The 24,212-nt window shown below is 59.2% G+C and overlaps 1 protein-coding gene across 2 annotated transcripts in view; it reads left to right on the forward strand.

The window, feature by feature from the left end:
• Nucleotides 1-24,212, forward strand: part of COL26A1 (collagen type XXVI alpha 1 chain) — a 184,817-nt gene that overhangs the window by 20,324 nt on the left and 140,281 nt on the right. For both annotated transcript variants that reach the window (XM_058285902.1, XM_058285903.1), the window contains exon 2: nt 17,997-18,119. In XM_058285902.1, the coding sequence (XP_058141885.1) occupies nt 17,997-18,119 (123 nt within the window). The remainder of the gene's footprint in view (nt 1-17,996; nt 18,120-24,212) is intronic.

Raw genomic sequence — 24,212 nt, forward strand, 5'->3', positions numbered from 1 at the left:
CCCCTTGGCTGGCGGGGATTCCGGGTGCTGCTTTGCTTCCGGAGGGCTGACCCTGCCTGGTTATGCAGGGCAGGGGTGGGACGGTCCTGGCCTGTCTGGCTCCGCCAACGCCCTGGTGGGGGACAGGGGCGCCCGGGAGACTTGAGGGAGGAAGGGAGGGTCTTGGCCTCTCTCCTGGCTCTCTGGGGGAGGGGGAGGGCCTCCACATTTGGATCCAATTTTATTTATTAATTTTTAATGTATTTCTCTCCCCTTCCCCCACCGTCGTCTGCTCTCTGGTGTCCATTCACTGTGTGTTCTTCTGTGTCCGCTTGCATTCTCGGTGGCACCAGCAATCTGTGTCTCTTTTTGTTGCATCATCTTGCTGCGTCAGCTCTCCGTGTGCATGGCGCCATTCCTGGGAGGCTGCGCTTCTTTTGCATGGGGTGGCTCTCCTTGTGGTGTGCATTCCTTGCACGTGGGGCTCCCCTACACGGGGGACACCCCTGCGTGGCACGGCACTCCTTGTGTGTATCAGCACTGCGCATGGGCCAGCTCCACACCGGTCAGGAGGCCCGGGGTTTGAACCCTGGACCTCCCATGTGGTAGATGGAGCCTTGGAGGCGCTTGTCTGAGCTCACGCAGCCAGGAGGTGGCCAGGCCAGGGCAGGCATCTGGGTTTTCTGCCCTTTATACTCTGCAGCCTCAGCCTTGTGCCACTTAGGGTCCGTGTTTGGAACGACAGAGCCACGGGCTCCTATGCGAGCCACGTCCCAGTGTCGCAAACTTAGGAGCAAGTGAGAGATGGCTGGCAGGGGGCGCGGAGCAGCCACTGCTTTTAGCTGATGCGGTTCCAGGCAGCCGCCAGCCGGGGAGTACATGCTCCTGCTACACCCAATTTTATCTTGGCAACGAATTACTTAACAGCTGACTTGTTTAATGTTTGGGTTCGTCGTTAGCCTGCAGGCTCCCTGCAGCCCTGTCTGCTCACTGCCTGCCTGGAGCATCACAGTTGCTTGACGACCAGCTCGTAAAAAGTGCTCATCACAGGTCACGTGTGCTCTACTCATTGATTCCTTGGAATGACCGTTTGGATTAGGTGCTACCACTATCCCCATTTTACAGGGAGGGAGATTGAGGCATGAGCGGAGGCTAATAAGTGCAGAGCTGGGGTTTGCACCCAGGCTGCCCGGCCCTCGAGCCCAGGCGCTTCACCGCTCTGCTACCCACCCATCTTGAGGATGGAGGATGAGTGACGGGAAGGGACGAAAGCAGAGATGAGGGTGGCTTGGCTGTGGTCCCTCTGGTGGGCAGAGGACTGTAGGTACGTGCTGTGTGGTGGGTTGAGCGATGTGGGAGGAAAGTGAAACAGTACGGGCCATGGGGAGGGGTGGGCGCACGAGAGCTCAGGGGCGTAGAAGGCCTAGGGGTCCTGCAGAGGAGGGGCGGTCGCTGTGGATGTCACAGCAGGGGGACCGGCGCGGGAAGGGCGTTCCAGGGCGGTGGGAGGTGTGAGTGGAGGTACCTGGGCCCAGGTGCAGCTGGTGGGAGCCGCGTGGCCCCGCCTCCTGCAGCCCCTCTCTAGCGTACACTGCACAGCTTTTTTTTTTTTGGTCAGTTTTCGGAGCCATGAGCTGTCTGCACCAACCAGGGAATAAGCGTCCCTCTCCGGGCTTTTGGTGCCGTCTGGGAACTGGAAAGGGAGAGGAAGGTGGTGACCCAGTTTCCCCGGGTCTGAAATGCGCCTCCCTCTGCAGCGTGGCGTCACGGCCCCCTGGCGTGGAGGGACGAGCGTGACACTTGGAGGCAGGAGGCCGGGGTTCTAGGCCCAGCTGGGCCACCTGTCAGCCGCGTAGCCTGGGGCCAGCCAGGGGTGGTGGGCTGAATGACGCCTTCCTCCCCAGAGATGTCCACACCGAAGCCCCCAACGTGCAACGGGTCCCTCCATGGCCCCGGGACTTGGCAGATGAGAGTAAGTGAAGGAGCTTGCGGTGGGGAGATTATCCTGGGATACCTGCATCCTTGTAAGAGGGTGGTGGGAAGTCAGAGCGGAGTGGCAGGAGCTGCCACGACGGAAGCAAGAAGCTGGAGAGATTCGAGGAAGGGGCGGCGAGCCGAGGAAGGCGGGCGGCCTCTAGAAGCTGAAGGCAGTGGGGTCTCGCCCCGGTGGCTCCAGAAAGTCCCGGCTCTGCCGACTCCTTGGCTTTAGCCAGTGGGACTGATTTTGCACTTCTGACCTCCAGAACTATCAGATAATGAATGTGTGTTGGTTTAAGCCACTAGGTCGGGGGTCATTGGCCGCGGCAGCCATAAGCACCCCCTCCACCCGGCCCCCGCCTGGACCACAAGGCTCTCATCTGTAGGGTGGTCACGGGACCCCGGCCTGATTCCCAGGAATTAGAAAGCAGGGCACCTTCACACCTGGCTCTTGCTGGAATTTTATCTGTCCCCAGAAAGCAGGTTTCCAGGCCTCGTGGTCATGTGGTTCCCAACTGTCCCGCAGGGAGCTCTCTTCTGAAGGAGAGAAAACCTCATCCCGAGGAACTCTGACCCCAAGCCCCGAAGCCCACCGCATCGCAGGCTGATGAAAGAAGCTTTCTGGGACGAAAACTGCAAGCCTTTAGCTTTCGACTTTTTTGACCACCGGGGGGGCCTGGCTCAGAGCGTTGAGACGGATTTAACTTTCTGTTTGGATCCCAGGGCGAAACCCACAAAGCAGCAGGGCCCTGGGCGGCGCTCGGGGACGGGCTGTAGGTGCTGGAGCCGCCCCCCCGGGGCGCTCTGCGGAACCCGCTTGTCTGCGAAGGTTGCTGGGAGGGAAGGAAGCCGTGATCACGGGGATCTTAATCGCTGAGGGGAGGCGGCTCTGAGAAACAAATCCAGAACTTGAAACGGGGTCTTTGCCCCCGGTTGCCAGGGAAGAGGGGCAGGTCTGCTCTGGTGACGTCCCACCTTTTGTGGGGCCAGTCCTGTGGTGCCTGGAAGAGGGGACGGTGACGGGGACGGTGGGCTGCCCACATCTGCCTTTAATCATTGCTGAGAACAAAGGGCCAAGTAATTGCCTTTGACGGAGGGCGAGGGCAGCTCGGGTTTCTCTGCAGGCTGCAGCCTTCTGGCGGGGTTGCTGCCTCGGCCTCCCCCGCCCCCAGGTGGTCCTGCCACAGGGGCTGCTGGAGAGCAGCCTTCTGGAACCTTCTGGGACACAGCTCTGTTCACATCCTGACCTTCTTTAAAAATTCTTGCACAGCCTTGGACCAAGGTTCAAGTCCCTTAGTGCGGCATTCGAGGCCCGAGCGGGTTCTTCCCAGCCCGCTTTCCAGCCTCAGCTGTGCCGCTCACCCTCTGCACTGGCCGCTCCAGCCCACAGAGCTGTTCCCCTGGCAATTTCTAGAGCTTTCTATTTTTTCAGGGTTGATCTCATCCCCTTTTTTTTTCTTAAAGATTTATTATTTATTTATTTATTTATTTCTCTCCCCTACCCCCCCCACCAGTTGTCTGGTGTCTGTGTCCATTCACTGTGTGTTCTTCTGTATCCACTTATATTGTCAGCGGCGCCAGGAATCTGTGTCTCTCTTTGTTGCATCATCTTGCTGTGTCAGCTCTCCGTGTGTGTGGCGCCACTCCTGGGTAGGCTGCACTTTTTTCACGCCAGGCGGCTCTCCTTACGGGGTGCACTCCTTGTGTGTGGGGCTCCCCTATGCCAGGGATACCCCTGCGTGGCACGGCACTCCTTGCGTGCATCAGCACTGCGCATGGGCCAGCTCATTACATGGGTCAGGAGGCCCTGGGTTTGAACCCTGGACCTCCCATGTGGTAGGCAGACGCTCTATCTGTTGAGCCAATCTGCTTCCCTCATCCACTTTTATTTATTTTTTATTTGAGAAGTTGTGAATTTACAAAAGAGCCATGCATAAAACACAGGATTCCCATGTATCACCCTATATATTATAGCACCTTGCAGTGGTGTGGAACATTAGTTACAATGGATAAAAACACACTTTAATAATTGTATTAACTGAAGTCCATGGTTTAACTTAGGACTCACTCTTTGTGTCGTTCCATGGTTTTGTTTTTTTTTTAAATTTTTATTCTGTTACCCTATGGACAACCCAATACTTGCCCTTTTAACCAGAGCTTTCCATGCCTTGTGTCATCTCTTGCCTCATGTCTGTCTTCTCTGCCCCGGCTCTGAGTCAGGCTGATGCTGCGTGCTGGGGCAGCAGCAAGATTGAACAACCCGTGGTTCCTGACCTCCCCCTGCCAGCACGGGGCGGGGGCGGGGGGCCCTGGAGAAGCAGGGTTTGGTGGGTCACGGAGAAGCCTGTGCGGACGGCGGCAGGAGCTGGAGGGGACGCAGGGCCCAGGGAGACTGTGGCTGCAGGTGGAGCGGGAACAGGCAGGCTGAGAGGCGGCTGCCTCCGGTCCCCTGGCACGGGGAATGGCACCCTTTGCTGAGAGATGCGACCCAGGAAGAGAGGCCGTTTGGGACGGGGGCGGGATGCCGAGGTTGCCTCTGTCCCTGAGGAAGGCGGGGGCGAGGAGGGAAGGCAGCTGGGAGCTGATGATTGACAGGGGTGGGTTGAGGATGGGGCGGCCGGGGTGGGTTATGGGGAGGTCGGTCTGTGCGCTGAGGCTGAGGTTGACCCCCTGCCCCACCCCCGGCCCAGCCGGCCCTGCCCAGGGCGCCCCAGCACCTCGGGCCTTGCCTGTGCGCCCCTTTGCCTGGTTCTCCGCTTTGTCTACATCCTCTCGCCACCAGCTCGCAGGTCTCCTCTGCAGCCCCGTCCAGCCAGTGCCCATCTCGGGTGCCGAGGAGGTGGTCAAGAGATGCCGATTGAACAAATGGCCTCGAAGTGCCCTAAGCTTTCAAAATATTTTTTGCTAATTTCTTTTTTTTTTAAGATTTATTTTTTAAAATTTATTTCTCTTCCCTTCCCCCACCCCCCACCCCCCATTGTCTGCTTTCTGTGTCCATTTGCTGTGTGTTCTTCTGTGTCTGCTTGCGTTTTTGTCAGCGGCACTGGGGATCTGTCTCTTTTTTGTTGCTTCATCTTGCTGCGTCAGCTCTCTGTGTGTGCGGTGCCACTCCTGGGCAGGCTGCGCTTTTTTCGCGTGGGGTGGCTCTCCTTGCAGGGTGCACTCCTTGCATGTGGGGCTCCCCCACGCAGGGGCAGCCCTGCGTGGCACGGCACTCCTTGTGCACGGCAGCACTGCGCATGGGCCAGCTCACCACGCAGGTCAGGAGGCCCTGGGGATCGAACCCTGGACCCTCCATATGGTAGGCGGACGCTCTATCAGCTGAGCCACATCCGCTTCCCCAAAGCTTTTTTTTAAACTTGTTTTTTGAGGCAAAGCTTAAATATAGCAAGTTCACAGTCCTCAGCCTCCAGCTTAGCTGCACACTCCTGGAGCACTGCCCGGAAGCAGGGAGAGAGCGTTCCTGGGGCCCGGAGAGGGCTCCCACGTGCCTCGCCGGCAGCACCCCCAGAGGTGACGGCTCTCCCGATTTCATCACCGTGGAGGAACTGCGCCCATCCTTGAACTTCGTTTAGATAGAACCGTACAGCGTGGGCCTGGCTGTGTCCAGCTCCTTTCGCTCAGCATGACGTCTGTGACGTGTGCCAGTGTTGTCCAGGTCTCTGGACTTTTGTTCTTTTTCGTTGCCATGTAGCATTCCACCGGGTGAGTTTGGTACTTCAGTCACTCTGTCTCCTCGTGATGGACACGAGGGCTGTTTCCTGCCTCTCCTGTTTTACAGTCACTTGCTAAAGATGAGCTGGAGAGTGTGAGCACAAACCTGCCATTTTCAAATGAGGAAATCCATGCCCAGCGAGTAGCGGTGACGTCCCCAAGGTCACACAGGGGTTCAGGGCAGAGCCAGGGGAGACCCCAAGCTCCTGAGGGTCAGAGCCCAGGGATTTTCCCCCGGAGGGCGGAAATCGACTCCTGAGCTTTCTCAGCAATCCAGACCTACCTTTTGTTGGAGCTGAAGCGGCCACATCCACGCGTCGGCTGGCACTGGTGGAGGGAAACGTGACTGTCCGCCGCCCTGTCAAAGTCGGAGGTTCTGCAGGGCCCGAGCCACCTCCAGGGAGCTCCCGCTTGGGTCCGAGCTCCTGCCACCTACCCCGCAACTACAGCCACGATTAACGGTAGAGACAGCTGCTTGCCACCGAGCACCCACGAGGAGCCCCAAAGTATCGGGCAGAGTTCTCGGGGAACTCCAGCAGGAGAGGGGTGTGGCCCTTCTTCATTAGATCATAACTGGGTGGCAGTCTGATTAGACTTAATTGCCTGGCTCCAGCTGATATGGGGGAAAGGGCCGCTTCAGTCCTGGGGAAGCTGGTGGGGGAGATGCACCCCCAGGGGTGGGCAGGGGCCGGCAGAGTGGAGCGTGCCCCCTGGGGTGTGGGCAGGGCCAGGGGTCAGAATTGTTCTTTTAGACTAGAAATGACAGTGGGGGTGGAGAGTTCCAGAATCCAATGGACGATCAGATGAGTCATCCCATCCAATTCCCAACTGCAATCCTGGGAGGCAGATAAATTAGTGATAACAGGGAAGCAGAATTGGCTCAACTGATAGAGCATCTGTCTACCACATGGGAGGTCCAGGATTCAAACCCAGGGCCTCCTGACCCGTGTGGAGCTGGCCCATGCGCAGTGCTGATGTGCGCAAGGAGTGCCGTGCCACGCAAGGGTATCCCCCATGTAGGGGAGCCCCACATGCAAGGAGTGCGCCCCGTAAGGAGAGCTGCCCCATGCGAAAAAGCACAGACCTCCCAGGAGTGGCGCCACACACACACTGACGCGGCAAGATGACGTAACAAAAAGAGACACAGATTCCTGGTGCCACTGACAAGAATGCAAGCGGACACAGAAGAACACACGGCAAATGGACACAGAGAGCAGACAACAGACAAGGGGGAGGGGAGAGAAATAAAAAATAAATCTTAAAAAAAAAATTAATGATAATACAATTCACCACCATTTCTTGAGAATTTATCAAGTGCCAGGTGCTGTTCTAGTGCTTTTCAGGATTTAATCATTTAATCTTCACCAGAACCCGTTGAGATACTGCTGTCAACCTAATTTTGGATGCAGGAAAATGAGGCACAGAGAGGTTAACTAACTTGTCCCAGGTTACTCAGCTGGCTGTCTCCCAGGTCAGGAAAGTGGAGTGAGGAGGGAGAGGAGGAGCCCTCCGGTCCACGTCTGATACCTGTCCCCTGTGCCCAGCTGCCTAAGCGTGCTGGCTGGGTGACCGCATGGCCAGGTGCGGCCAGGTGTGGCCAGGTAGAGGTCAACCCTTCCCTGCACACCTCGCCAGCCCCAGCCCCAGTTCTTTCTCAAACCCAGGGGTGTATTGTGCTTTGCAGCTCTGTTTTTCTCTTGTGTATTATATATAGTCCCTAAATGTGGGGAAAGAAAATACTTGTAGGAAGAATTCTATTTCTAATGGGATTTCACTCTAGTTTTAAAGATGCCTTCCCGTGGGAAGTCATCTGACAGTGAAAAGAGGCTAACATTCAAACTTAAGAGTCTTCAAGTCATTCCTTCCAATGCAGTAGTTTCTGTTCATTTATTTCTTCCCCTGAACTCACTTCGTTCATTCACTGAAAAACATTTATTTATCACCCGCTCAATGCCAGGCACAGAGATACAAGTGGAGAAAGCTTTTGCTTTCAGGGACCTCAGAAAGGTTGTGTGAGCCCCCAAGTTCCCGGAGCCCCGAAAGGAGGGGCTCAAGCTTGTCTTTAGGGGACAGCGAAGACTGGAGAGAGAGGGGTCCCCTTCAGCTGGACGCGGCAGATGAGACAGGGTGGGCTGGGAAGGGGGCGTTCTTGGCTGAGATGACCGGAGAGGGGGCCACAGCCCAGAGAGGGGGAGGGGGCCACAGCCCAGAGAGGGGGAGAGGGCCACAGCCCGGCACGGGTTGGTGCAGGAACCTGTATGAACACAGAGGTGAAAAGAAAATCACAAAAGACGCAACACAACGGGGCTCAGGGGACCATCATCTCCAAAGAAATGAGGCGATTCATGATAGAAAAGGACAGGTTAATAACTGGTTACGGAGACCCTCGGGGGCTGGTGGCTGGGACCCAGAGCTCGGTCCCCTTCCTTCTCCATCGACGTTGACTGATGTCGTCCTGCGCTAAACCCTGGCCGGGCCCGGGGGGACGGGAACTCAAGGCGTCTGCCCTCTCGAAAGCCGGCAGCTGGACAGGGCAGGTGGCACTTCCAGCCAGCGCACAGCAGGGCACACCTGCATGTGACAGGCCCCATCCCCGTGGCTCTGTCTGCTGGAAGTCCTCCCCAAGTCCCTGGCTTGGGGCTGACTTCGCAGACCACGGATGGCACCGTCACACCAGGTGTTTGCACAACTACCTGCCTGGAGAGGCCGTGGGGCTCAGCCTTCCCTGAGCAGGAGGGGCCCGTTGCTGTGGCCTGGAGAGCAAGAAGAGGCCGTTTGCTCGGCTGCGCTGGCCTCAGGGAGCGACGCAGCCTGCTCTGGATCTTGGGCCCATGGGAGCGTGAGGGCCCTGGGAGCCCCTCCCAGCCCTAATGCTGCCTGTCCTGCTTCATCTGCTGCCTGGACCCGGCAAGGAACCCGTGCAAGGTCACACAGCGTTCCCCAGCTGGACCCCCGCCCGGGCTCCGGCTGCCCTAGTGGGAGAGGCGCTCTGGACGGGAGAGCCGCGGCATCCGGCGGCGTTTAGCTCACGTGTCCCCTACCTGCTGGGTACTGAACGCTCTGCAAACGATTAAAGCTCTCCCACTCCTCTAGGAGGCAGGAAGGAATGGCAGGCCGGAAAGGAAGCAGTGACCCGGAAGGAGCAAGCAGCTCTGCGGGCAGCAAGCTTTCGGAATGGCCATCTCCCCCCTGGACGCGGTGTTGCCTCGCATCCCGCAGGGCCTGCCCCCTGCCTGCTCTTTGCAGAGGGACCACGGGGTTCCTTAGAGACCTCAAAGACAGCCGAGGTGGTGGTGGTGGGGGATGCCACTGGCCCCTGCTGGACCCCATGTGCAGACCTAGAGCCCCATTCTTTCTGGAAAAGAACCCAGACGCTACAGGTATCTGTCCACGGAGGGGCTCCCCTGGCTGTGGCTGTGATGCCCCTGCCTGGGTGTCAAGTGCCACATTCCACAGCCAGCGGCTCTCCCCGGTGACATTCCTCAGATTCTTATCAGCCGGGCCTCCTGCTGCGTCCAGGAAGCAGGACGGAGATTAAAAACAGGAGTTCTGGCTCGGGGGTACTCTGCCCCCAGCCTGCCCCTCCCTTCTCTGGGCCTTGGTTTCTCCCCTGTGAAAAGGGGGCAAGAGGGTCTTTCCAAGAACCCCCTCCAGCGCAAAGCTTCTAGCCTCGTCCTGGGGCGGCGTTTTTGAGAAGCAGTGACCCTGTGCAGTGTCCTAGTTTTGGGAAGATGGAGACTGTCTGAGCACGGGTGTGGCAGGGGGCACTTAGGGGTGCTGGTGGCCTTTGGATGTGTCCCTTCCCTCCTCCCCTGTCCTCGGGGGAATGTTCCAGTGAGTTTGCACCTCCCTGCCCAGCAGCCCCTGCTATCGCTGGTTGCAGGAATAACCAGGACAGTAAGTATCCCGATGTCCTTTTACGAGGGACAAGCTGCTGATGCACTCGTTGATGCTTTGCTCCTGAGCTGTGCACTGTTGTTCCCATTTTACGGATGTGGCACCCGAGGCTCAGGTGTGTGCAGCCCACTCAGCTAGACAGAGCATACTCAGGGCTCCAGTCTGGCTCTTTTGACCCACCCAGGCCCTTTCCATGACCCCAGGGGCCACGCAGCTGTCCTGGGGCCTTGCCTACGGCAGGGGATCTGTGAACCTTTGTGGAATGGGCGCGCCATGCCACCTTGGGCCATGCCATCCGTACCTTCGCCGGCAGGCAGCGGGGGGAGTCCCTGGGCTCGCGCTAGGCTGACGTTTATGGAAGCGAGACTCTTCACGTCCCGAGGAGCCTAAATCCCCAAAGCAAGGGGCCGGGCGGGCTGGAGCAGGCTGACTCCCACCGAGCCGGGTGCAATCTATGAGATCGTGAAGGTAGCTGAGTGAGGAAAGTGCAGCTCTGGTGTGAGCAAAGAGCACGGCCTCCTTTCGTTCCAGAAGAGAGGAGCGTGAGCTAGGTCAGTACTGTGAGTCTGTTCCCATCATGAAGTACAAGCACTCACAGTTCAGTGGTATCCTGATCTGCCTCGAGGCTTCCAGTCCACACAGGACAGTTGTGTCAGTGTTATTACTCTCGAAACATCTGGAAGCCCTTGGAAGGTGGCTTGCCATTTTGCGGAGGAGGAAACTGAGGCTCTGAAGGTGCCTAAAGCCTCACAGGTGGTAAGTGGTACAACTAGGACACAAAGTAGGCCTTGGCTCACATTCTCATACCCCTGTTTTACTATTTGATAACAGGTGGCTTTAGTTAGGATGCTTTCAGATGTGAGTCATAAACCTTCACTGACAGGGGCTTAAGAGACAAGGCCGTTCATTAGCTCACATATGAAGAAGTGGGTGGTTCCAGCTTTGGCTAATCTCATAGCATCACACGCTCAAGGACCTTGCCTTTTGATCTCCTTTACCAGCCTAGTTTACCTCATGGCTGTAAGGTAGCTGCCATGGCTCCCGGCATCACGCTCTCACTCAACCATGCCCAGAAGGAAGAAAGTGCTTCTCTTCTCGTGTCCTCCTCCCCGACAGAGGATGGCTTTTTAGAAACCCTTCAGCAGACTTCCCCTTCCTCCTCACATAACAGAACCGAGGCCACCAGTGCGCCTATGACCTTGCCCACCGTTCTTGAATGTACTGCTGTCCAGAATCGGAAGAAAACTTGGTTCCTCCAAGGAAGGAGGAGGCGGCCGTGACCGATGGGGACACAGTGTTGTCCACCATATTGCAGGGATGGGACAGGCCAGTTGGGTCAGTTCCTTCTAAAGGACACAGAGCCCCGGGGCCCCTGGGAAGGGCAGTTCTAGGCAGCCTGTTTTGTACCCGGTGACGCCCTCCGTTTGTGTGTGTGTGTGTGTGTGTGTGTGTGTGTGTGTGTCTTCTCTATAGGGCTGCTCAGAATGGGGTCTGCGTGGAAGTGAGACGCTCCCTCCAGAGTGAATCTGCATCACTAAACCCGTTTTCCTTTTGGGGGCAAGTCCTCTAGCCTGTCTGGCTGCTTCATCTGTAAAATAGGGGTGGTAGTTTGTCTTGTCTTGCAGGTTTTTATAACATGTCATAATAATTGCTCAATAACGATTAGATCCTCTTTTTACTGCTCTGTTTCCCAACACCCCTGAAGTGCCTGTGAAGGAGCCTCTTCACCTGGGCAGGCGTCAGCGTCACCTGGGGGGTCTGGAGAGGTGGTCCTCTGGAGAGGGACCTCTGCGGATCCTAAATGCCGGGTTCTGCCCTGACCTTGGGCGCACAGGAAGCTCCGGCTTCTGCAGCCGTCGCTCGATGCCCGGGTGCGCTGTGGTCCGCGCTGGGCGGTGAAGGCGATGTGCAGGTGGGGTCTAGACGGTGTGCCGTTCCTAGAGCAAACGCTCAGTGCCTCGCAGGCGTGTGGCGCTATGAGCGCCGAGGGCTCCGGTTCTGGAAGCGGGCTCCGTGCCTCCCTGGGAGGCTGCAGGGGCGCTGGTCCCACGGGAAGCGTTTGGCCCCGTCTCATCCCGACTTGTCAGCTCTGGCACTTCTGTGGGTGGCAGTGGCTGTGGATTGCTCTGGAAATGCTCGACACCACGCAGTCCGAGTGGCCAAAACACGGTCTCCCCTTGCTGCCGCTGTCAGAAGGGAAGGTTCGTTCTGTCAGCGGCACCCCAGCCCTCCCCGGCCGGTGGGCTGGGAAGCTGCTGCGGCGCCTCCTGTCGGGTAGCTGGGCCTCTGGGGTTCCCCGCCGTGGGAGGTGTTAGAGGATCAAGAAGATAACGAAGTGGGCGGCAGCCGAGACGCTGCGTGCAGCCCGGCCGTGCTCCCCAGAGCGTGGACGCCCTCGGTGCCGCTGCCCCCCCTGCCCTCGGTGCTGCTGCCCCCCCCGCAGACGTGGGCCCACAGGCCTCACTCACCCTTCAGGCCTCACCCTGGCCGCGGAGCCCAGGCCGTCGCCCTCACGTTTTTACACAAAGATTTGGTCGGTTGCTGTGGGTTTCAGATAAGCATCCTTTCCCTCTAAAAAATCAAACTTACTTAAATTCCTTCCTGATGTTGCATCAAAACGGACAGTTCCAATAAAAACTATTGTTTGAAAAACTCAGGAAAATCGATCCGCTTATCCAAGCACTCCTCCTGTTTTCTGTGTCCTACAGCTGATCCCGCCTTAGTGTACACGCACTCAGTTATCCTAGAAACAAAACCGTATCTCTGGTCAGTGGTTTGGGCGAAGGGGGGATGGAGAAGGAGTCTTCAGGCATAGAAACGGTTTGTTGGGAGAGACTTGGCGACAGCACACGGAGTAGGTCGGATTTGGACCAAATTGGCCCTCGTGGTACACAGACCACCCAGGTGGGCGGCCATGGGGCTGTGGTCACTGGTGCCTTCTTGGACCGTGTCCGTTTGTCCTGGCTGGGCACCTGCCCCTCCGGCTGTTCTCCGTCTGCCTCTGTGTGCCCCACCACGACCAGGTTCCCTTCGTGTTAGAGAAACCTCCCGTGTTTTCACCTTCTTGTTTGCAGCCAGGCGAGTCTCCAGGCTCCTTGACCCCCCACCCCTGCTGAGCGGGCATCCTGCCTCTGCTCACACCTGTCCCAAGCAGGACCCCCAAACGGCAGCAGCTCCCTGCACCCTCGGTCAGCTCCTCCTGGGAGCAGGCGCCTCCTTAGCTGGCGCGGGGCCCTGTCTCCCAGGGGCCTTGGTGTCCTGACCACCTCTGGGCCCTCTGGGCGTGTCACCAGGCCCCTCTAGGTTCCTGCAATAACTTCGGGCACCAACTGCAAATGTGATGCTGACACTGACCGCCCGGAGCCAGTGCAGACTTCCCAGGTCCAGAGCCCCGTTGCCGCAAGGCTGCGCGCACTGCAGACGCCAGCCCCAAGGTCAGGGGGCCCCTGGCTGAGCAGCTGGCTGCAAATGTGGGGCTTCCCACTGCCCCCTTGGGTTGGACAGTCACTAGAATGACTCGCAGAACTCAGGAACGTGCCACACTCGCAGTTTGTTTATTCTAGCAAAAAGGATACAAATAAGAAGAGACGTAGGGGGCGCGGTCTGGGAGGGTCTCCCCAAACGCCAAGTGGAGTCAGGACACGCACCCTCCTCCTGGCGACGTGTGTTAGCGACAGGGAAGCTCGCCCGAGCCTCAGCGTCCCGAGTTTTTATTGGGGTCTCGTTACAGAGGCTGGATTCACGGGACCCGGGACCCCGGGGTTGAATTCCACCCCAGCCCCCTTCTCCGGAGGGCGGGTTGATATTCCGTGGCCCAGAGCGCCAAGCTCCTAAGCACATGGTGATCCTCCCGTGGCCTGTCCCTAAGACCACGCGCGTGGCCAGCCCCTCCCCCAAGATGACCGCCTTAGAGTCACCTATGGAGAAAGTTCTGGGGCCCCCACGGGTAACAAGGACACTCCTATTCTGGGAAGTTCCCAGGATTTCGAGGGTCTCTATTACACGTCACTTCCCTAGGAGGCCCCTGCGGGGAGCTCGGGCAGAGAGCCAGGCCCCCCAGAGCCGCCCGCCCCCACCGAGGGTCCCAGCGTGTGTTCTCCACGCCCGAGAGTCACGACACGGGCCCGGCCATCGTCCCCGGCTGGAAAGGAATCTGGGCCAGGAGGCCTGGAGAGCAGAACGGCCCCCGACCCCGGCACATTTGGGCGACGGCCCTTCCCCTCTCAGGGCAGCTCGCGGCTCTGCAGAGCGACCCCCCTTCTCCCCGCCCTGCCGTCTCCCGTTCAAGCACGGCGGCCGTGGCGTCTCCTCCCGGGCGTCAGATCTCAGCTCGGCTCTTTTCCTTTCATCGGCCCATGGCAGACGCTGGGTCGAGCCCCCAGGAAGCAGAGTCGTGATGAGGTTTCAGGTGCGCTGGGGACCGCTTTGCCGTCGCCTCCGAGCAGCCCTGGTGGGCGCCCCCGACTGGGAACTCAGCAGCTGTCAGGGCCCTCGAGCGTTGTCCTGGGCCGGCGGGCCACCCCGGGAAGAGCGTGACCTCGGGTGAGCGGCTCCGGGCGCCTGAGGCCTGACCGCACTTCTGGCGGCCGCACGGGGGCTGGCGGGGCCTGTTTCTGGTCACTCTGCTGTCAAGGCCGCCCCAGGCGCCTGTGCCTGCCGGAGGCCTCAGCACACGCCGATGGCTCGCGCTGACCTTGGCTGCCCCGTCTGGGCCGGCCCGCCAGGCTGCCCCCCGGGCGGTCGCGCTTCCTCTCGTTCACTTGGCTCCCGGCCCCGGTGGGGGCGATCCTTCTCAGATCCCGCCTCTCCTGAGACGCGGGCCCTGTCTCTGCCGGCTCTTGGTCTTCCGCGGTTTCCCAAGGCAGCTGCCGCCTCTCCCCCCACACCCGCCCCGTGGCCGTCTCCCGGCGGCGTGGCCCCACGTGGGCGGCCACCGTTGGCCAAGACCGGCTGCCCTGGGAGGAGCGTCACAATCCAGGAGGGAGTTGGGCTTGGATAGTGACAGGTTCGGGCCTGGACAAAGCGCAACCGTGGCCTGAGATGCCCCGTGGGCCCTGGCAACGTCAGACCGCAGCGGGGTTCAGGAGGAAGAGTTGGGGTAACTGGACACGGAGGTGGGGTTGAGCTCGGGATTGGGGAAATAGAGGCGACGGACCGCGCTCCCCGAGAGCGGGGGCACCGCCAGGCCCTGGGGAGGGAGGGCAGCTCGGGACCGGGTCCCGAAGCAAAGCTCGGCGGGGCCAGACCTGGGGCTCCGGGACCCACCGAGGGCCTCCGCCGGGGGGCCGTCCCAGGCCTGGGGGGGACAGCCGAAGTCGTGTTCCGAGGTGGGCGTGGGCCGGGGGCTGGCCTGAAGCCGCCTCTGTTACGTCGGGACACCGTTTCCTGAACCTCTTAGCACTTGTTCTCCCAAAGGTCCCTAAAAAATGCCCCGTACTGCCTGGCCAAGCCGAGCACTTAGCTCGGTGAAAGCTGCTGGGGGACGAGGCCCCCCAGCCCCGCAAGGCGGGTCAAGTCGCCTTTCCCCGGCCGCTCGTCCCCCTCCTTCTCACAAGGAAGGGGACCCTGGAGGGGGGTAGCTGAGTCCCCAAGCCTTGGCTGGAGTTGACCTTCCTGGGCCCCCGGGAGCTCAGCTGGGGACGGGAAGGGAGGAAGGAGGAGGACGCATGGCTGAGGTCATGTCCGAGGGGGCGCCAGGGCCTTGCCATCTCCGTGGGGGCACGCGGAGCCCCAGCCCTTCCATGCCCACATCCTGGATGTACCCCTGGGTCAGTCACTTTCCAGGGGCTCGGCTTCCTTATCTGCCAAGCCTGTCCACCCCCCACTCTGCACCCACCCTGGCCAGGGGTGGGCAGGAGTCAGGGTGGGCAGTGGTGTGATGCCACCCAGCAACAGCAGATGGGCCGTAGCCCCCAGGACGGGGAGCCCCCCAGGGGGAGGCCACACGGGAGCGGAGCTCCGGACCCCGGAGGCCCCCGGCACCCGGGTGACGGGCAGCGAGCAGGGATTTGGATTCCACCTGAGCGGGCGTGGAGCCCCCTCCCCGCCCCTGCCTGCCCGCCCCATCGTGCTGGGCAGGGCTTGCTTTGCGGAGGCCACTGGCAGCCCGTTGAAAGAGCAAATGTCTGCAGATGCACAGTCCAGGCATTGGAAAAGGCTTTCCAGGTCACAGCTCAGAGCAGTTCATCCCAAAGGAGTCGTCGCACTGCGCGCTCTTTGGGGAGACGTGCACAGGGGGCTGGAGGGGGGGGGTGTGAGGCCGAGGTGGGTCGGGCTGGTCCAGGGGGCGCCTGGGGGCTTGTCTGAATTCTGCCCCCTGCAGCTCTGCCTCTGGGAGGGTGGGCGGGGCGAGCGGAGGGCGGGAAGGGGCCCCGGGTAACCTGCCACTTTGGGCAGGTGCATCCGATGCCTCACCCTTCTTTTTAAAAATTGCGTCATGGTAAAATATATAGTGTTGCATATATAATCATCAAATTTGCCGTTTTCCCTCTTTTTAAGTGTACAATCCGGTGGCATTGGCTGCATGTGCCATTGTGCTGCCATCACCACCACCCGTTACCCGAACCTTTTCATCGTCCCAACAGGAAGTGCGCCCCATTCAGCAGTGACGCCCCCCCACCCCGCCCAGCCCCTGGTGACCTCTCAGCTCCTTTCTGTGTCTCTGAATTGCCTTGTTCTAGAGATTTCTTTCACCAAGAAGAATGAATGCCGTCACGGGCCGCTCGTGGCGTCTCCTGCATCAGAAATTCCTTCCTTTCCACAGGCGAATCATTTCCTGTCATGTGTGGATAGACCATGCCTGTCTGTCCATCTGCCCGTGGACCCTGGGTGACTCCCTCCCTTTGGTCGTCGTGGCGACGCTGCTGCGAGGGCAAGACAAGACTCTCCTTGAGTCCTGGCTTGGGGCCTAATTGTTTTTTTTTGGTTTGTTTGTTTTTGTTTTTTATTTTTTTATTATTTATTAATTTCTTTCCCCTCCCCCCCACCCCCGTTGTCTGCTCTTTTATGTCCATTTGCTGTGTGTTCTTCTGTGTCCATTTTGTATTCTTGTCAGCGGCACCGGGAATCTGCGTCTCTTTTTGTTGCGTCATTTTGTTGTGTCAGCTCTCCGTGTGTGCGGCGCCATTCCTGGGCAGGCTGCACTTCCTTTCGCATGGGGTGGCTCTCCTTACAGGGTGCACTCCTTGCACGTGGGGCTCCCCTGCGCGGGGGACACCCCCGCGTGGCACGGCACTCCTTGCGTGCATCAGCATTGCACATGGGCCACACGGGTCAAGGAGGCCCGGGGTTTGAACCCTGGACCTCCCATGTGGTAGGCGGATGCCCTATCTCTTGGGCCAAATCTGCTGCTTCCTGGGGCCTAATTGTTGACACTGCAGGGCCAGGGGCTGGGGGCCGGGGCCCACCTGTCCAGCCCCTTTGACCGGGTGCCCCGTGCACCCGCTCTGACGCGCCGCTCAGGGTCGCTCCCCCGCCCCGGCACCCCTGTGCACGGCTGCTCTCACCTCTTCCCCGTCTCCTGGACTCTCTTCCCCGTCCCTCCCACCTGCTTTCTGTCTTTCAAGGATTCCTCAGAACTCCTGGCCCGCTGTTCCTTGTTTGCCCATGCTGGTAGGGACTTATTTTTAGATCTTAAATCTGCAGGATATTGGGGTGCGAAGGGAAGGTTCGCCTCTGTCCCTTCTCTGCCTCCCCGCGCTGCCCAGCTTGGGCTGCTCCCCTCTTTTCTGGACTCCGGCTTCCTATCAGGCCTCCTGCCTTTGTCTCTCCCAGCCATTCTGCCCTGCGCTCTGCAGCCAGAGGGACTTTCCTAAAATCAGATCCAGCCGAGTTGCTCCCCTGCTCACAATCCTTCCGTGGCTCCCGCTGACTTCATGAGAAATCCCACCCCTAGGCTGGCAGGTCGTGTGCCTCTCCTGCCTCCCGCCCTTCCTCCGGCAGCATCCTGGGCGCTCTCCCCAACTTGCCTTTTCTCCCCCGGTTCTCTCTTCGGCTAACGCCACCCCCTGTCCAGGCCCCCACCCCCGTCCAGCTCTTCTTATCTTCCACCACGCAGCTGGCTGTCTTTTCTTCAGACCTGCTGGGTCGGGTGCCCTCTCTGCTCCCATAGCCCCTGGGCTCGTCACGGGGTGTACCTGTCACCCCGTGCTCCCGTGGGTCTGTCGTTTCCTGGTGGCAGAGGTTGAAGCTTTGTCACTGATCTCGTAGGGAGTGTTTGATGGTGGACTGATGGGTGAACAGAAATGATGCCAGAGCATGGTGGCTCAGGGGCATGTGGGCCACCCTTCCTCCCTCAGCTCAGACAGAGGGTCTCAGTGGACCCCTTCCCCAAGAGAATGAGCCCCCAGGTTTGTGGCGCAGCCTTCTGACCTGCAGTGGGTGCCTCCAGGAACAGGCAGGAACTGATGTGACTGTTCTTCTCCCCACAGGCACTGGTGCCACCACACGGTGACACGGACGGTGTCCTGCCAGGTGCAGAATGGCTCGGAGACGGTGGTCCAGCGCGTGTACCAGAGCTGCCGGTGGCCCGGGCCCTGCGCCAACCTCGTGAGGTAATGGCTGGGTTGACGCTTGGAAACAAGACGTTGACGTGCATTTATTGAGCACCATCTGTGTACAGAGTGTGGCGGGGGATGTACGTGCGGGTGCAAAGATGAAAGGGACAGGACCTGGCAGGGCAGCGGATGGCGGTCGAGCAGAGGACCTCCCTGCACGGGGCGTGGGAGAGGGGTGGGGGGGAGGCTGGGGGGAGGGGCTGCGGCCGAAGCGGCCAGCCCCGGGGCTCAGACCGGGATTGGGCTGTGGCCCCCCTGGCAGCCCAGCCCTGCCCGCTCTCACCCCCGGGGGCCTCGGCGCCCCCAGACAGGGACCTCCGCGCTGCCAGGCTCCTGGTGCCGAGACCCCACCCCTCCCCGCCCTTCCTCTCCTCCAGGCCCTGCTCCAGCCCCAGGGACCCGCTTCCTGCCCCCTCCCCACCCGTCCAGCCCTGGGCCCCTGCCTCAAGGGCCCCTCCCGGTCTCCGCCTGGGGTCGCCCCCCTCAGACTCCCCGTCCCTACGAGAGCATTTGCCCCCACCTCTAGCAGGAGGTGGAGAGTGAACCTGAGCCAGGGCCTCAGCCGCCCTCACAGCACCCCCCTTTCAGGCTCCCCGTGGAGCGGACGCCCAGAGGCTGCCTGCGGCATGGGTGGACGAGCTGCCCCCGCGGCCGAGAGGCTGGTCCTGGGCCACGGGCCACCGCTGGCCACGGCTTTTTTTGTTCTGTTTTTCGGTTTTCTAGATTTGCCTTCTGTCTTTTGTTGTTATCATTACGGTGATGAAAATGATATATCCTAATTCTAACAATGATCCAAACGCCACAGAAAAAATGAGCCTGCCCTCCCCCAATGCCGTCCTCATTCTAGACTTTCTCCTCTGATACCTCTTTCAAAGGTCGGCTGATGCGCTTTTGTTCTGCACGTGCTTTCCCCTCAGAAGGTTTCACAGTTCAGCCCCAGTGCAGCCACCTCATTTTTAACAGCTGTCTAGTACTCCGTTGTAGGACCGTTTATTTCCCCTGCGCTCAATCGCTGGATCTTCAAGGGATTTCCTAGTTTTTGCTATTACAAACTATGCTTCGCTGAGCATCGTGACACCTCTTTTTTGAATCCTCGCACACGTGTCTTTATAGCGCTCATTCTGCAAGCAGGATGACCGCTGGGGGACTGTCTGATTTCTGTGTTAATAGAAAGAGCTACTCTTCAGCGTGGCGCTAGAGGGAGGGCGGGTGGGTTTGTAAGGAAAGGTCTTAGCCCCCTCCCCTTCCTTGACCGCAGGGGGCACAGGGCCCTCCTTGCCCCTCCCTCCAAATGCTCGGCAGGAGTTGGATTCCAAATCCCCCTGCCCTTCCTGCCGGCAGGGAGCCGTGGCCCCCCGCCCCTGCGAAGGGAGCCCCGTGTGCGTGGCCCCGGCAGGGTGGACTCGGGCTCTGCGTCGGGCCGAGCGGTGGCCGCCGGCCAGGCCTCGCATCCTCGGACTCCACCCGGGTTGCCTAGAGCTTCCCTCCGAGGAGAGGCTTCTTTTCAAGACCCAGCGTGACTTTCGTGACCGAATCTCGCCCTCGGAGTTCGGGCAGAAACACGAAGCGCTGTGAATTTCTGACTTCTTTTCCTTCTCTACAGATATCAACCCAATTGGATTTAGCCACAAACCCATTATGGGTGTGTTGGGGGGGCCACCGCCGTCAGCCACGGGGTGCGCGCGCACCCCACCTGCTGCATTGTGTTTGGGCTTTGGAAAATGAGCTGACGGGCCCGCTCCTGAGAAGGCTGGCAGGCAGGGGCCGGGGGCGGGCTCAAGTGACCAGCCGAGGGCTTTGCACTTTCTGAACACAGCGACGCACCTTCAGGCAAAGCGGCACAAGCTGCCTTCCGGATCGCCGGCCTCGCCCGACGGATTTTGACATGATGGCTATTTTTCGCGCGCGCCCTCTGCGAGCTGGCGTAGGCGAGCGCTGGGGCCCGGCCTCGGGAGCCCTCGGCCTTCCCGGTGGGGTTTGCTGGCCTCTCCCTCCGCCGGGCTTGGGAGCTGAGGACAGAAGGTGAGCGCCGACACCCCGCGCTCAGGAGCCTTTCCTTCGCCTTCCACGTTGAGCTCGCAAGAAACTTGTGGCTTAAAACTCAACTCCCCTCCTTCCAGATGACCTCCCTATTTCTGATCTTCTTCATCATCACGGTTACTATCATTCGTGGTTCTTTTTGTTTTACTTTGTTTTCTTTAACAGTTAAGTCACGCCACGGTGGCTTTCTGTGATGAATCGGGGGAAAGGTTGCCGGCGGTTCATCCGTGGAGCTCTTCTTATTTGCCGAGGCAGGAGAGGTGAAATGCTTGCCTTTCTCACCAGTAACTCATGATGGGGCTCGAACTGGGGTCCACCCTCCCCAACTCCCCTGCCTCTCCTGGTGCTGACAGTGGGCTCGGGGCTGGGGCCGGGCAGGGCGAGGGAGGACGGCTGGTGCTGCTGGCTGCCAGTTCCCGGGGGGCCCGGGGACCGTGTGCGTTCTCGCCTCGGGTGCCAGTTGTGCGGCTTTCGGGCAGTAGAGGCGTGGCACATTTGTGGCAACACCTCACTGGCCTCCAGTTCCTTCTCCCTACAGCAGCCGGAGGCGCCTTTTCAGATCCTAAGTCAGGTCCTGTCACTCCCCTGTTCCAAACCTTCCAGGAGCTTCCATCCCACTTAAAGTCCACGCCTGTCCCTGGGGCTGGCCAAGGCCCCCTTCCTGACCCCGGAGCCTCTCTGTGCCTCCGGCGTACTGGCTTCTTCCCTCCCGGGGCCTTGACCTTCTGCTGGAGGCTGCAACGGCTGGGTCCCCGGGCCTGATTCGGGCGTCTGCTCACACGGCCCTTCCCCGCCCACCCGCCGCTCTCCAGTGCCGTACCTTGCTGTCTTTTATTCTTAGCGCGTCTCGCTCTGAGAAGCAGCCGGTTGTCTGCTAGTGGGCTGCCCGTCCCTCCTGCCAGCGCGGGAGCTCTCGCAGGGCGGGGACTGTCCCCTGCCGTGCCCCAGCGCCTGGCCTGCAGGTGCAGGTGCTCCAGGGGCGTCACTTGCGTCTATGGTCAGATGTCGGGGGATGAAACGAGGTCAGAGGCGTCCGGATGCTTTGAATTCATGCCAAGTGGGGGGTGTGGTGAGGGAATGTGCACGCAGTCGACTCCTTACCTTACAGGCGGGGTGCACAGAAGTCAGAGGGACTTGCCCGAGGCCACCAGGTGAGCTGGGCTTTTGACTCTGGCCCCGCTGGGACGCTGCTGCTGTTTCGAGGCCCAGCCCCCTGCACCCGCCAGACAAGCCCGTGTTGACCTCCTCTTGTGCGCAGGCCCCTGGGGGGCCCTGGGGAGACTGTGCTGCGAGAACCCGGGCCAGCCCCCGACTCGGGTTGCCGACCTCCCAGTGGGGGATGGGGGGCAGACGCTAAAGCACGGCAGAGAGGGGCGCACCGGTATAGCTGTCGGCAGTGCTGTGAGACAGCACCTGCTGGCGAGGGGGCTTACTACGAAGCAGCTCAGGTGGCACAGCCCTGCCCAGTGTGGCTGCCAGGCTTTTTACCGTAATTCAGCTTCACTTTTTGCAGCTCGATTTAATGGACTTTTGCAGTTTTCTTAGTCTGCGTGGTGCAGGAGTCTGTGGGCTGGGCTGATACTCTGAGCCTCGGGTGGGAGGGGCTTGGGAGGCTCTCAGGAGGACTTTGAGGCAGGAGCTCTGTCTTGTGTACCCGTGTCCCCATGTGTCACAAGGTCTTGTGCTATAAGCAGTCGATGACATTCCCCACAGAGGTTTCGATAATGGGAATCTGTGAATCTCACAATAAATCTGGAAGAGGTGGTTTCGGGCTGGGACAACAACGTGCTCAAGACTTATTGTCTTCACTTGTCACCAGCCCCAATGTGTCTGCCACGTTGTTCCTCAGGTCACAAAACGGCGGCAACAGCTCCAGTCATCGTGTCTCACACACTCGTGTTCCAAAATAAAAAGTAGGAAAGGGAGTGGTGCACAGCTTTCTCCTATCAGAGAGGACAGTCTTTTCTAGAACCCCAACAGACTTCCTGTGATCTCTCATTGGTCAGGATTGTTGTAACCTCTGAACCTCGGTTTCCCCCAACTCTAACATGGAGGTGCTAGAATGCTGCCTCATGAGGTTGTTGGAAGAGGAAGGAGGCTTGAAGGGGAAAGTCCTGCACAGAGTCTGCCTCGTAATAAGTGCCCTGAGAGGCCGAGGCCCTGCTGAGCTATGAAGGGAATCAGAGCCCAGGCACGGCGTTCGGAGCAGCTCCCGGGGGGCTCAGGCTGGCCCGTGCTCTGGGCTTGCGCTTCTCACTCTGCGGTTAGGGCGCCAACGCCCCACCTGAGCCCTGGGGTCCTTCTGTTGCTTAGAGTCCCGGCCGCCCAGTCCATCGTGCCATTGTTCAACCTCAGCCTTTACAGAGAATTTTCCAGATTTCTGTGTTTCTTGCCTGTGTCCTGTTACCATTTGCCGAAGCTGTGCGGGACCCAAGTCTTGTCTTTTTTGTCCTTTGAGACACTTTCTATTTTGTGTTTAACCAGGACTTTTGCAATGTCAAAACGCTGGTGTCTGCTTCCCATGGTTTGATTCATTATAGACTGCCTCGGCCCACCCCCTCCCGCTACAACCTGTTTCTTTCCGTCTTCCCATCGTTGCGCTCTCTAGGGTGTGCATATATCTTAGATTTCCCGTGGTGACCACAGGACAAAGAGAAAGAGAAAAGCAGACTCATTCTCCTTGGAGCCGACGCGAATTTGTGTATGTGTTGATTGTGGCTGATAAAGTTTAGCGTGGGCACAAGTGCCCACCAAGTGGATTGCTTGAGATGAAGAGATGATTTTACTTGAGTAGATATCTGTCAACACCTCACTGGGAAAGGAAGGCACTCTTCTTGCCAGCACGGATGAAAGAAACCCCAGCCGCCCCTCTCTTTGTTACTCCTTGTTTCCATTTCGTGGCTGTCTCTTGAGTAGAGCAAGGATTTTTCCCTCTCAGGCCTGGGGACAGTCTCCATCTCTTTCTCTCCCGGGTGTCTTGGTCACTTTTGTTGTATGCCTGTCATCTCCATGCTGTCCTTCGGTCACTTTTGTTCTATGCATGTCATCTCCATGTTGTCCTTCGTCTGTTTTCCTGGCCCGTGATGGGGTTTGAAGGTAGCACAGCCATGTGGTCTTTGTTGTCAAAAAAGACCAGACTCTAAGTCTAGATTTTCCACTTGCCAAAAACATGACTTTGGGCAAGTTGCTTAAATTCTCTGAGCCACATCTCTAAGATGAAGGTGGCACCTAACTTGTAGGGTGGTTATAGGGTGACTCCAAGATAGCAAGTGCTAGTTTAGTGCGGTGCACACGGTCTGTTTGGGGAAATGTTAATGGCTGTTATTTCCCCTTTGCCCAGTGAAGTCTTGCTTTGCTTTTAAGGGCCAGCTGAAGCCTCCCCTCTGTGAAATTGTCACCTGTGCCCTCCCAGGCAGAACTGATAAGCCCTTCAATTATCTACCCCCAGATCTCGTTTGTCTGGGGTACTCGTTTGCTCGAGTAGAGCAAACTGGGTTTATATTAGTGCATTGTCTGTCCGTCTCTGAGTCCCTTGAAAGAAGGACTTCTGTCTGCTGGGTCCCTTGGCTGGAGGTCCTCCTTGCCCCAGGGGAATTCATATTTAACTGAGGGCTCCTGGAGCAGTCTCTCCCAGGCATGTCAGTCTGCAGGTGGAATTGCAGGGAGTCCAACCAGAAAAGAATAAACAGGACAAGGAAGCTTAAGCGGCATCTGTCTTCGTACTTCTGGTCGTGCCTGTAAACAGCGCTAAATGGGAGGGAGGCTCATCCCAGTTCCCTGGTGTGGCCGTGACAGAGTAGCCAGGCAGGGAGGACACTGGGCCAAGCTGAATAGCCAGGAGAGTCGATTAAGCTACATCAGCTCCTCAGGCCCCAGCGTGGGGAAGGGCAGGAGGTGGGGCAGGGGTCTCAGGCCGCGTCTGTTGGCGCTGCCTGGGGGAGGGGACTGGCTGGGGCTGGGGCTGAGTCGGGGCTGCCCTGTCCCCGCTGCCTGCCGCCCGCCTCCTGCCTTCTCCCCCTGTTGGGCCTCTGAATCCAGCCCTAGCCAAAC

This window comes from Dasypus novemcinctus, chromosome 23, assembly GCF_030445035.2.
Source record: "Dasypus novemcinctus isolate mDasNov1 chromosome 23, mDasNov1.1.hap2, whole genome shotgun sequence".
Classification (NCBI taxonomy): domain Eukaryota; kingdom Metazoa; phylum Chordata; class Mammalia; order Cingulata; family Dasypodidae; genus Dasypus; species Dasypus novemcinctus.